This window comes from Triticum aestivum, chromosome 2B, assembly GCF_018294505.1.
Source record: "Triticum aestivum cultivar Chinese Spring chromosome 2B, IWGSC CS RefSeq v2.1, whole genome shotgun sequence".
Classification (NCBI taxonomy): domain Eukaryota; kingdom Viridiplantae; phylum Streptophyta; class Magnoliopsida; order Poales; family Poaceae; genus Triticum; species Triticum aestivum.
In genome coordinates this window covers 111,529,614-111,542,695 of record NC_057798.1, presented here as the reverse complement: position 1 = coordinate 111,542,695, position 13,082 = coordinate 111,529,614, and the positions used below count along the sequence as shown (strand labels likewise).

General features: G+C 49.4%; 1 protein-coding gene across 1 annotated transcript; it reads right to left on the bottom strand.

The window, feature by feature from the left end:
• Positions 1-8,836: 8,836 nt before the first annotated feature.
• On the bottom strand, positions 8,837-10,910 carry LOC123040695 (desmethyl-deoxy-podophyllotoxin synthase-like). The gene is made up of 2 exons (XM_044463467.1): positions 9,965-10,910; positions 8,837-9,619 (listed from the first exon to the last, which is right to left on the bottom strand). Exons 1-2 carry the CDS (start codon positions 10,307-10,309, stop codon positions 8,993-8,995), a joined length of 972 nt encoding a protein of 323 aa, XP_044319402.1. The 5' UTR covers positions 10,310-10,910; the 3' UTR covers positions 8,837-8,992.
• Positions 10,911-13,082: the final 2,172 nt, after the last annotated feature.

Below are 13,082 nucleotides of genomic sequence, written 5' to 3'. Positions count from 1 at the left end.
TATCACATCACACGGCATATGCTGCAAAAATAAGTTAGACGTCCTCTAATTGTTGTTGCAAGTTTTTACGTGGTTGCTATAGGTTTCTAGCAAGAACGTTTCTTACCTTCGCCAAAACCACAACGTGATATGCCAATTGATATTTACCCTTCATAAGGACCCTTTTCATCGAATCCGATCTGACTAAAGTGGGAGAGACTGGCACCCGCTATCCACCTTATGCAACAAGTGCATGTCAGTCAGTGGAACCTGTCTCATGTAAGTGTACGTGTAAGGTCGGTCCGGGCCGCTTCATCCCACAATACCGTCGAAACAAGATAGGACTAGTAACGGTAAGAATATTGAACAAAATCAACGCCCACAACAACTTGTGTTCTACTCGTGCATAGAATCTACGCACTAGACCTAGCTCATGATGCCACTGTTGGGGAACGTAGCAGAAATTCAAAATTTTCTACGCATCACCAAGATCAATCTATGGAGAGACTAGCAACGAGAGAGAGGGGAGTGCATCTTCATACCCTTGAAGATCGTGATGCGGAAGCGTTACAAGAACGTGGTCGGTGGAGTCGTTCACGAAGCGATTCAGATCGCGGCCGAATCCGATCTAAGCACCGAACAACGGTGCCTCCGTGTTCAACACACGTGCAGCCCGGTGACGTCTCCCATGCCTTGATCCAGCAAGGAGAGAGGGAGAGGTTGGGGAAGACTCCGTCCAGCAGCAGCACAACGGCATGGTGGTGATGGAGGAGCGTGGCACTCCAGCAGGGCTTCGCCAAGCACTGCGAGAGACGAGGAGGGAGAGGGGTAGGGCTGCACCAGGAGAGAGAGGGAAACTCATGTTCTTGGCAGCCCCAAACCCCCCACCATATATAGGTGAAGGGGAGAGGGGGCCGGCCCCCTCTAGATCCCATCTAGAGGGGGGCGGTGGCCAGGAGGGGAGGCTTGCCCCCCAAGCAAGGTGGAGGCGCCCCCCTCCCCTAGGGTTTTCAACCCTAGGCGCCTTGGGCCCTTGGGGAGGGGCGCACCAGCCCACTAGGGGCTGGTTCCCTCCCATATTCAGCCCATCAAGTCCCCCGGGGCAGGTGGCCCCACCCGGTGGACCTCCGGACACCTTTCGGTGGTCCCGGTACAATATCGATAACCCCCGAAACTATTCCGGTGACTGAAACTGGACTTCCCATATATAAATCTTTACCTCCGGACCATTCCGGAACTCCTCGTGACGTCCGGGATCTCATCCGGGACTCCGAACAACATTCAGTAACCACATACAAACTTCCTTTATAACCCTAGCGTCATTGAACCTTAAGTGTGTAGACCCTACGGGTTCGGGAATCATGCAGACATGACCGAGACACCTCTCCGGCCAATAACCAACAGCGGGATCTAGATACCCATGTTGGCTCCCACATGTTCCACGATGATCTCATCGGATGAACCACGATGTCAAGGATTCAAGCAATCCCGTATGCAATTCCCTTTGTCAATCGGTACGTTACTTGCCCGAGATTCGATCGTCGGTATCCCAATACCTTGTTCAATCTCATTACCGGCAAGTCACTTTACTCGTTCCGTAATGCATGATACCATGACTAACTACTTAGTCACATTGAGCTCATTATGATGATGCATTACCGAGTGGGCCCAGAGATACCTCTCCGTCATACGGAGTGACAAATCCCAGTCTCGATTCGTGCCAACCCAACAGACACTTTCGGAGATACCTGTAGTGCACCTTTATAGCCACCCAGTTGTGTTGTGATGTTTGGTACACCCAAAGCACTCCTACGGTATCAGAGAGTTACACAATCTCATGGTCTAAGGAAATGATACTTGACATTAGAAAAGCTTTAGCAAACGAACTACACGATCTTGTGCTATGCTTAAGATTGGGTCTTGTCCATCACATCATTCTCCTAATGATGTGATCCCGTTATCAATGACATCCAATGTCCATGGTCAGGAAACCATGACCATCTGTTGATCAACGAGCTAGTCAACTAGAGGCTCACTAGGGACATGTTGTGTTCTATGTATTCACACATGTATTGCAGTTTCCGGTCAATACAATTATAGCATGAACCATAGACAATTATCATGAACAAGGAAATACAATAATAACCATTTTATTATTGCCTCTAGGGCATATTTCCAACAACTGATATGACGAACCAAAATGTGCGGGAACATGTTAGTGTGCTGTGTGTTTCCACACCCCCTGTTCAGTATGGCTTTTATGTTTTGCTCACCCCCATGTCCATTATCCCAAGTATACCCTGCTCCTGTCCATCCCAGGTCTAGAAGCGAGCAATCATCTAAAGCTTCTCTGAACGCCCTCATTTGCCATTCCGGCCGAACCGCACGCGAGAAGTGTTCAGAAGCAAACATAGTCTCATTGAAATCCCCAAGACAAAGCCACACTTCGTGCTACAAGGCAAACAGAGTGTGGAGAAATCTCCAGCTGTGATGCCTCTCCTCCAATCTTGGAGCACCATAGAAACCAGTAACCCTCCACTCCTTGGAGTCTCAGGCTTTCTTTCTGACCAACATGTCGATATGGCTCGAACTGAAGTTCTTTAGCTCAACTTCAACCTCAGCCGACCAAAACATACCAATTCCTCCACTTAATCCATTACTATTCACTGCAAAACAGCCCGTGAAACCGAGTTGATTCTGCAGACTTTCCACCCGCTTAGCCGAGATTTTCATCTCCATAACAAAGAGGAGACTAGGCCCTTCTTTCTTCACAACATTGCGAAGCTCGCGAACTGCTGCTGGGTTCCCAAGCCCCCGGCAGTTCCAGCTTAAGCAACTCATTGGTGCGGACAGGACTGCTCCGCAGTCGCTGCCGAAGACTCCGAGTTGCTCGGAGTAGGTTTCTTCTTCTTATGTTCCCGCTTAGCATCATTTTCGCCGTCCTCCTGCGTCACCAGATCCCCACCAAGAGCGCCCATTCTGACAGTACCAGTACCGTCTAGATGAGGGTAATCCATTAGGAGCGGCATCTCCACTCTCCTATACACCTGTTTCTGCCCCTGAGCCCCCCCCCCCTTCGTTTGTTCTACATAGGGTTCGCTTTTAGTGGGGATGTAACCTCCACACCTCCCTTGGGTGCAGTACTCAAGTGTCTGGTTTCAGCTTTCTTGCTCTGGGAAGCCAACTGCTCCCTCGTTGTCGAACCCTCCCCAGACATATTCCTCTTCCTGTCATCTCGAGCTCGTAAACCTATCCCAAAGGGGAGATCTCCGTTGGCATCCCGAGTTCCCGGAGTACGACAATACAGATCCGAATGACCCAAACGGCCACAGGAAAAACCGAAGTGAGGCACGTTCTCGTAAAGAATATCATATAAATCCGTGCACTTCCTCCTTTTAGATTCAATCAAAATCCATCTTCTCAGGGGTTTATCCACATCAACAGTAACCCTAGCCCTCAAAACCCCGGCCATATGATCGAACTTGACAGCCATGGCGTTCTGGTCAATCTGACCAGCTATTGATGCACTCCACTTGTCATCACAAAGATTGAAAGGTAGGTTCATGACTCTCGCCCATAGCTGTAACTTGTCAAACCTTAGTTCAGTTGGGTGCATACACTCGTCAAACTCTGAAAGAATCACCGCATTCTTACTGACATGCGAAGGTGATCCATCCCATACACGATCGCGATCTCGCTGGTTAGCAAACTCTGCCACAAAAGTATTATCTCCCACGGATCTGAAGGCTAAACCCTTTGGATTACCCCATGCAGGGCGGAGAGCATTGGTGATGGTGTTGATGTGAATGACATTACGGTGCAGAATCTTCCCCGCCACCAACCACTTCTCCGGCACTCCGTCGTCATCCAAGACCAGCGGCGTTGCCTCTTCATCGGTGATATCCAGTTTTCCCAACGCCTCAGCCAACTTTGCCCTAGCCGCCCCCGGCGACAAGGGCGTCTTCCCTCTTCCCGGATCAGACGACGTCGCCATCCCCTACCCGATCACCGTTGCGCCCCATCGAGAGATCAACGTGCACCGCCAGGAGTCCACCCTAACCCTAATCGCCTGTCGCCAGGCTCCAGGTTTCTCGGGGAAAAAAGAAGAAGGCATTTTTTAATGCTCCGCCACTGACAGTATGTGTAGTACGAGGCAGAGTGGTTTTGGAAGCGGGGCCATGAGAAGAAGGTGAAGGTTAAGAAGGAGGACGAGGTTGGCCCCTCGACGATGATCGAGGTTGACTCAGACGACGAGGAGTTGGATTCCTCATATCAGGAGACTGTGGCTCTTTGGAACTCTCTTGACTTCGACCCTAACGCGTAGTGTGTCCATCGGAGTCCATCATAATGTTTAGGGTGATCAAGTAGTTTTAAGCGTTGCAATGTTTGAATGTTAGTTTAAAACTTTGAATGTTTGCACTCAACTATGCAATTTGCTTATTTGGTGCCCTATTTTAGGTCAATTGTTTGAGTAGTTGTGGTCTTTTTTGTGCCCTATTTCAGGTCAGTTGTTGGAATGGTTGTTCTTTTGTGGCCAAAAAACTCTTTTTGGTGTTGAAAGTTATATTCCGAGCAGTTTGTCTATTATAGGGCAGTTATTGGAGGAAGAGGATTTGTGGCTCTAGGGTGCCACCAAAAATGCTACATGTACACACACTTACGGGGCTTTACAGATCCCTTCCAATTTACTAAATGTTCACCCCTTGATTTTCATGGGATGGGCCCGCTTCCACAACTAACCCCAATCATTAACGGCCACGTTGAATCAGCCCCCGTAACACCCCGTAATCCTTCGTACGTGTAGCATTGTTGAGGTGCCACACACCTCTATGTATAAGTAGCACAATCTTTCATCAGAAGACACCTTAGCAGTCTTATAGTACAATTTACTGGTTCACCAGGTGTTCTAGACGCATGTTAAGATCTTTAGGGTTCAAAGATTCACTGGTTCTGTTGAAATTTCTGTTGGCATCAGATTCGTGCACATTCATGCATGCATGCATGTAGCCCTCGCGCCAGAGACTTGGAGCAGCCGACGACTCGTCGCTGACCGCCCGAGTCCTGTACATACCCCCGCGCGCCACGGCCACCGTCCATAAGCCCGTACGGCAAAGCTCGCAGCTGCTAGCCACATACTAGTTTTGCTTTCTCCGACAGTGCTGGAGCGGTCGGCAATGGCGCACAGGGTCCTGGAGCTGACGCTCGTCTCGGCGAGCAACCTGCCGAGCGTGAACCTGTTCAGCGGCATGCAGGTGTACGCCGTGCCGTCTACGGCGACCCTCGCACGCGGCAGCGGACCCTCACCGACCGGCGACCGCGACGGCGAGACGGAGCCGGCGTGGAACCACACGGTCTGGTTCGCCGTCTCGCCCACGGCCGCCGCCGCGGGGCGCGTCTACCTCCACGTGCTCCTCCGCACCGAGCGCTACTTCGCCGGTTCATTCGGCTTCGGCGACCGCGACATCGGTGAGGTGTTTGTCCCCGTCGCCGACCTGCTCGCGGGGGCCTGCGCCGCCGGAGGAGGCACCCCGTGTTGCGCGTCGTACCCGGTCCGGAAGGCGCTCAGCAGCCGGCACCACGGCACGCTCAGCATTGCGTACCGCCTCGGCCCCGTGGTGGTGCCCCCCTCGGAACCCGATTGCCAGGCGGTCACGCCGCCGTGCCGGCCGGCGCGGAGGAATTTCAATTGGAACGGTCGCTTCGCGCTGGGGCTCGGCGGAGGCTTTGCGGGCACGGCGGCGTATAGATCCGGGTAGGAGGCCGCGTCGTCGGAGACTCGGAGGGTTGGCCTTCTGGTACAATATTGACATATACCGGATACATAAGTACTACTTCAAGCATGAATAATACTGTATCATCAGATTTGATGGAGATGTGTATAGTGGGTTTCTGTTAAAATTGAGCTGGAGTTTACTCCTCTGTCTCTGTGTGCCTCCGTTGTTAGCTTTTGAATGCCGGAACAAATCCACCAGGAGCCGATGTACGTACGTCGGGACTAAGATGGCCAGTAACTCGGGTGCCTCGTCTGTGGTTTTTGATGGACTAGAGTGGACGCCCCAAGTCTGGCTAAGGATCTCAATTTATCACATGTGATCATAGGCTCGGACTGCATGCAGGTCGTCTCAAATATAAACGGAACTGATGTTCCTTTTTATGCTTTAGTTTGGAGTGAAATAAAAGATAGAACTAGAGATTTTGCCAGAGTTAGCTTTCGTTTTGAGAATAGGGAGACAAACCTTGAAGCTCACGCCTTAGCGAAGGCGGCTTCGTCGCTCCCTGCTGGTTGCCACATGTGGCTAGGGATTGTACCAGACATCATTTGTATTCCTTCTGTTTTGAACGTTGAATAAATCCCTAGTTATAAACGAAACTGATGTTCCTTTTTATGCTTTAGTTTGGAGTGAAATAAGAGATAGAGCTAGAGATTTTGCAAGAGTTAGCTTTCGTTTTGAGAATAGGGAGACAAACCTTGAAGCTCATGCCTTAGCGAAGGCGACTTCGTCGCTTCCTGCTGGTCGTCACATGTGGCTAAGGATCCTACCAGACATCATTTGTATTCCTTCTGTTTTGAACGTTGAATAAAACCCTAGTTATAAACAGAACTGTTGTTCCTTTTTATGCTTTAGTTTGGAGTGAAATAAGAGATAGAGCTAGATATTTTGCAAGAGTTAGCTTTTGTTTCGCGACTAGGGAGACAAAGCTTGAAGCTCACGTCTTAGCGAAGGCGGCTTTGTCGCTCCCTGCTGGTCCCCGCATGTGGCCAGGGTCCTATACTAGACATCATTTGTATTCCTTCCGTTTTGAACGTTGAATAAATCCGTAGCTATAAACGGAACTTTTGTTCCTTTTTATGTTTTAGTTTGGAGTGAAATAAGAGATAGAGCTAGAGATTTTGCAAGAGTTGGCTTTCGTTTTGAAAATAGGGAGACAAACCTTGAAGCTCATGCCTTAGCGAAGGCGGCTTCGCGGCTCCCTGCTGGTCGCCACATGTGACTAGGGATCCTACCAGACATCATTTGTATTCCTTCTGTTTTAAACGTTGAATGAATCCCTAGTTCACCTAAAAAAGAAAAGCTAGTGAATCGCGTTTCCTCATGATAGGCCGGCCTATATCAGCAGACACGTGGGCGCCAGGACCCCAACGCAGAAGGCGCCGATTTGGAGGTCTCTACATGTCGATCAGTTCATATAGTTCCTGCGTCGAGTTACAACCCCGTTGTCAAAGAAAAATACTAGGGAAAGACGGTAGCCGATATGACGCTCCGAGCGTCAAATTAGTTGCGAAACAAACAAGAGTGCTGGAGTTGGCCGATCTACTTGTAGTCAATGTGAGGCCACCCGGTTTTCTTTGTTTTTGTTTATTTTCTGTCTCCTTTTTAAGTTTTTCTTCTCATTTGTCGGTTCCTTTTTTTAATAAATCTAAAAAAATCGCAAAATGTTCACAATTCTATTTTGTTTGAAATTTCAAAAAATATTGGACTTTAAACTTTTTTTGGTCACGTTTTTCTACATTATCCATTCTTTTACAAAGTGTTTACATTTTCCAAAAATTGTTCAAAATTGTATTTTTTTCAGAATATCCAATAAATGATCAAAAATTTGGAAAATCTTCATATTTCGAAATTTTTCCTATGTTTGAAATTTTGTTCCTATTTTGAAAAAGTTGTTCATTATTTCAATGAATTTTTCGCGTTTAATCTTTTTTGGAATTGTCAAAAAATGGTCACACTAAAAAATTGTGCATGTATTTAATTTTATTTTCATTTTTTGTGTTTTTTTAAAAATGTTTCTATTACCAAATAGAGTATATTTTCTCAAAAAAAATTCTGGACCTATAAACAATTTGTTTTCGTTTAAAAAATATTTAGCATTTTAGAACTGTTCACAATTTTCAAAAAATATTTCAAAAAAATGCCAAATGACGATGCTTCAATGTGTTCTTGAACATTTCACGATTCATGTAAAATTGTAAATCTTCAGGAACCATCAGTTTTATTGTCTATTAGCAGGAGTTGTCGAGTATGAGGTCCCAAGTTCAATCACCAGAAACCGTTACGTTCCGGTTTGGAGAATTACTAGTGCTTGTATGTGTGCTCTTGGCGGTTTGATTTATTTATAAAGCGGGGCGAAAGCCTTTTTCGGTAAATGACCAGTGGATCTCGATGGCTCATGTGGAGTTCGAGATTTCAAGTGATGACGGAGGCGAGTTTAGTTGTGGTGAAGATTGTGGACCAGATGATCGGCGTTTTGCAGGAGTACCGGCTAGCAGGCGCGACAACACATGTGGACTTCTTATTGGTGGTGCTCTTTGGGCACAAAGTCTCGACTTCCGGGGTGAAAACCCTTGGTCCGACCTTCACTGGTTGTACCTGGCAATGGCGGGTCTCTATTCGTTTCCTTGTTGAAGGCATTGTTTGGAGTTTAGTCAGACTTTCTTCAGGGTGAAAACCCATGATTTGTGATCAGGCGACGACTGTATTGGTGCACGGTTTGCTTCTTGGAGGCGTCGTTCTTGGAGAACCTTTTTTGCAGTCCTTGTGTGGTCTCTGGTGGTAGTAGTTCCTCCTTCTTCGTTGATCCGTTCGGCGTTTTTCTTTTCCTTTTTGTTTTGGTTGTGTGCATCCTTGATGTCTCGACTAGCTCTTGACATTATGTTGTTGCAGAGACCGGGTGTAATTAATATCCGCTTGATATTAAGATATTCCCATTATCGAAAAATGTGAAAAATACATTTCAAGAGTAATTAGCTGGTTGCTTAATCAAGAGGTACTTTTGGATGCTCTTATCCTTTCTTTCCCAGCAACAACATTTTGTTTTCTCTACATTTTGTTTTAATGGACCTTCACTTCCAGGGAGATTTGCTCCAGCTCTAACTTTCCACTCCTTTATTGATTAATGGACATTTTTCCATACATAGTCACACCGTTTCCTTTTACAGTCCAAATGGTCGATTTCTTACACAAGCATAACATAGACTGGTAGCTACATGGACATGGTGTGATAAGTAAAGCAGCTACACGAGAGCACATGGGTTAACATGAACAACCGGACACAGGTAAAGATCGTTCTTCCTTCGGACCGAGATGCCCATCTCCTCCGCCATATCCAGCTCGCCCGGCATAGCCTTGCCAGGGAGTTTCCAGTCAAAGTGGTACAATAGTGCGGCGAGCACAATCTCCATATTGGCCTGCGTGAACGTGATGCCCGGGCATATCCTCCGCCCAGCACCAAATGGAACAAACTCGAAGTCGGTGCCCTTGAAGTCAACCATGATGCTCTCAAATCGCTCCGGCTTGAACTTCTCTGGGTCATCCCAGTGCTTTGGGTCCCTACTGATCACCCATGCGTTCACGAACACGGTGGTGCCCTTGGGCACGTCGTACCCCATGACATTGCACGTCTCCCGGCACTCCCTCGGGAGAAGCAGTGGCAACACCGTGTGCAGCCTCAGGGTTTCCTTGATGACGAGCTTTAGGTACTTCAGGCCAGCCAGGTCATCCTCGGTCACCGTCGATTTCCCTTGGAGGCTGTTCTGTAGCTCGACTTGTGCCTTGTGCATCACTAGTGGGTTCCTCATTAGCTCTGACATGACCCATTCGAGTGTATTCGCTGACGTCTCGCTCCCGGCGTTGAAGAGGTCCTGTATGCCAATACACAACTTATTCATCTGCTTTTGGAACAAAAGTAGTGCATAAAGTAAATCATTTCTTCAGAAATAGTAGTCTCACTTTCGCTAATCCTCTCTACAAATTCTTGAAAATCTGGGCCAGATTGCACATTTTCAAAGTTTCGAATAGTAATCTTAGTAGATGTGCAACTTAACTGAAATGTTAGTTCAATTCCTGGTTTTGTATAGATTAGAAATATATGGAATGACTTGTTGATTTGGATCGTTTGCTAATTCTCGATCGCCAGAAACTTGCTGAAAATCTCAATAATGTTGCAAATTATTAAAATGGTGTGATAGTAGTAAAATGGGGCTTACAAGGATGACCGCTTTGATGTTGCCGGTGGTGAGAGGCACCTCGAGGCCGCCTTCCTTCTGTATCCTAAGGAGCACGTCCACAAGGTCTTCCTCCTCTTCCTTGATGGCGCCTTCAGCTACGGCCTCTCTCAGCTGCTGGTGCTGCCGGAACACGCAGTCCATGAGCTCGTAGGTCTTGCGGTGGTTCAGCTCCGCCCGGCGCGTCATGCCGCCGACGGCGCTCGCGAGCCTCCACGACGGGAACATGTCATCCAGGCTGAACCCCGCGCCGACCTTGACGATCTCCGCCAGCTCCTCCAGAAACTCCTCCCGCCTCTCGAATCTGTCCCCGATCATGGCGCGCATCGTCGAGTCCGCCACGACCGTGGCGATCCGCTCGCTGACGTTCACGGCCTGGCCCGAGGACGCCGCCTCGGCGACGGCGGCGACGAGGCGGCGGGCCTCCTCCTCCCTCGCGCGGCGGAACGACCGGACGCGCCGGGCACTGAGCAGCTCCGCGACGCACAGCTTGCGGAGCTACCGCCACAGGGCGCCGTAGCGCGCGAACACGAGGCCCTCGCCGTCGGCCCGCAGCAGCCGCGTGGTGGCGTTCCAGGGGCGCGTCGCGAAGCTGGCGTCGTGCGTCTTCATGATCTCTCGGGCGGCGTCGGCGGACGAGGCCACGATGACGCGGAGCTCGCCAAGCTGCAAGCACATGAGCGGTGCGTCGAGCCGGCGCGCGAGCTTGGCCATGGTGCGGTGGACCAGCGGCCCGCCGCGCGCGACTTGGTGGAGGTTGCCGATCACCGGCAGCCTCCACGGGCCCGGCGGCAGGTTCAGGCCATCGTTGCCGCCACGTTTCACGAGCTTGAGGAGCACCGGAGGGAGAAGCAGAGCCAGGACGATGCAGACGAGGTAGCATGCGGCTTGATCCACGGCCATGGTGTTCATGAGGGCATAGAGTGAGCGTGTGCACGCACCGACGCACATATGCTCAGCCCGGAGGGCCAGTTCTTGTGAAGAGAGCATGCATCGCTCGAGGGAGTATGGGACAAATAAGCCGCGTCACTCCATCCAAACATTGTTGCTGAGTACAGCAGTACAAGAGTCGACTTTAGCGTTGGCAGTTGGCATGGCGTCATTGGGGATTTGGGGTTACTTGCCAACTCACAATTGCCTGTTGTGATGATGGAAGTGACCTTTTCTAATTCAAGTAAGACGGTGTAGCATGACAACTTACACCTTCAGTAAGTAATCGTGTAAATCAGCAAACCGTATGCACGCCACAATTGATATATTAACTCCGAAAAGACTGGTTTCTATAGAAAAGAAGTGCATGTTCGGCAGGCCTCCGCTCCGCAGCTCAGCTCCTGGAGCAGCTGGAGTGGCACTGAACGTGCTGGCTTCATGCCTCTCCCAGAGCGGAGCGGAGTGGCTTGTAGGCCACTTTTTCAGAGTTGCAAAAGTGCCGCTCTGTGCGTTTTGATTCTGGATGGAGCTTTCTTTTAGGGGGAAATTATGCCGCTTTATTTATCCGAAGCTCGGAATCTCGTTTGCAATTACATCTAAGATAAAGTCTGGTGGAGAATCCACCCAAATCTTTGATCGATTTTCACCTACGCCTACTTTAGCGAGTTTATGAGCGGCTACATTCCCTGAACGACTAACGCACGTAACCTTGGCTTCCTCCATTGAATGGAGCATTGCCTTGATGTCCTGCACCCATCGTCCCACAGCTGATAAGTTCTTCTCTGGATTGTCAAGCATCTGCACCACGACTTGACTGTCTAACTCGAAATGAGCTCGCTGAATGTGAAGATCAAGGCCACCTGGACAGCTTTCCTGCATGCCAAAACTTCCACCATCTCGGGATCAGTGATGTGTGGGAAGTATTGACACATACCAGCCCTGAACGCTGCATTGTGATCTCTGAATACTGCACCACCTCCTCCTTTGTCTCCATGCCTTGAGACCGCACCATCGGAGTTGATCTTGATCCATCCATCTTCAGGAGGCTCCCAACGTTGGATGGTTTTTAGCTCCGGCTGCGGCGCCCTCGTCTCATGTGCACGTCTCCAGTCCATGATCTGCACCTGTACTGTTGCTAATATCTCATGTGGTGGTGCTATTTTGCTTCCCCCCTCGCTTCGTTTCTGGCCAGCCACAGGCCATATGCCGCTTGCACCATCATCTCCTTCTCATCTCCAGAGGCCTTAGCGAACCAGTCCAGCAGCCATGACGCAAGAGCTCGCTGAGATGCAATAAACTGCGGCGGGGAGTCCATTCTTATTGTATGCTGCGCACGTATCAGCTCCCAGAACTGAACCGCATGTTGGCAAGCCCAAAACATATGCACCACTGTCTCCTCTCGTCCACACCCCAAACAAAAGACACCCGGTTTTATTCGTCGATGATGGAGTTCCGCCCTGACAGCTAGACCATTACGGATCATTCGCCACATATGGATTTTTACTTTCGCCGGTGCGCTAGTTTCCCATAGTGCAAGAAATCCTTTGTGCTTACTAACCGAGCTTGAGGATTCCAGCTATCCGGTCCTAGCCCTTCAGTGACATTCTCAAATGATATGCTGACCTGACAGAAAAAATGCCGTTCCTCGTAAAGTTCCACACAAGAAAATCCTGTGAGCCCGGTCCTCCTATCGCTATTTGCTTCATGTCCACTGCATCATCCGGGGTGAACATGGCGTCCACAATCTCCTCATTCCATGCAGTCCCCTCCTCTGTCATAAGATCCGCAACCTTGTTGACACCATGAATATATATCTGACCAAGAGGTCTAGTAGAGCCCCCTCTTGGGATCCATGGGTCATGATGGATATTAATGCTTTCACCCGAACCCACTCTCCATATAAGTCCTTCTCGCAGCAAGTCCATTCCATGCAATATGCTTCGAAACATGTACGATCCAGAAGATGGGCAAGTGGCCGATAAGATTGTGTCGTCCTTAAAAAAACCGTGCTTTGAGCACTCGCGCACACAAAGAGGTGGGCACCTGAAGTACCCGCCATGCTTGTTTGGCCAACAACGCTTGGTTAAAAGCCTCCGGGTCCCGAAAGCCCATACCACCATCCCGCTTGCTAGCACACATTTTCTGCCATGCTACCCAATGGACCTTCCTT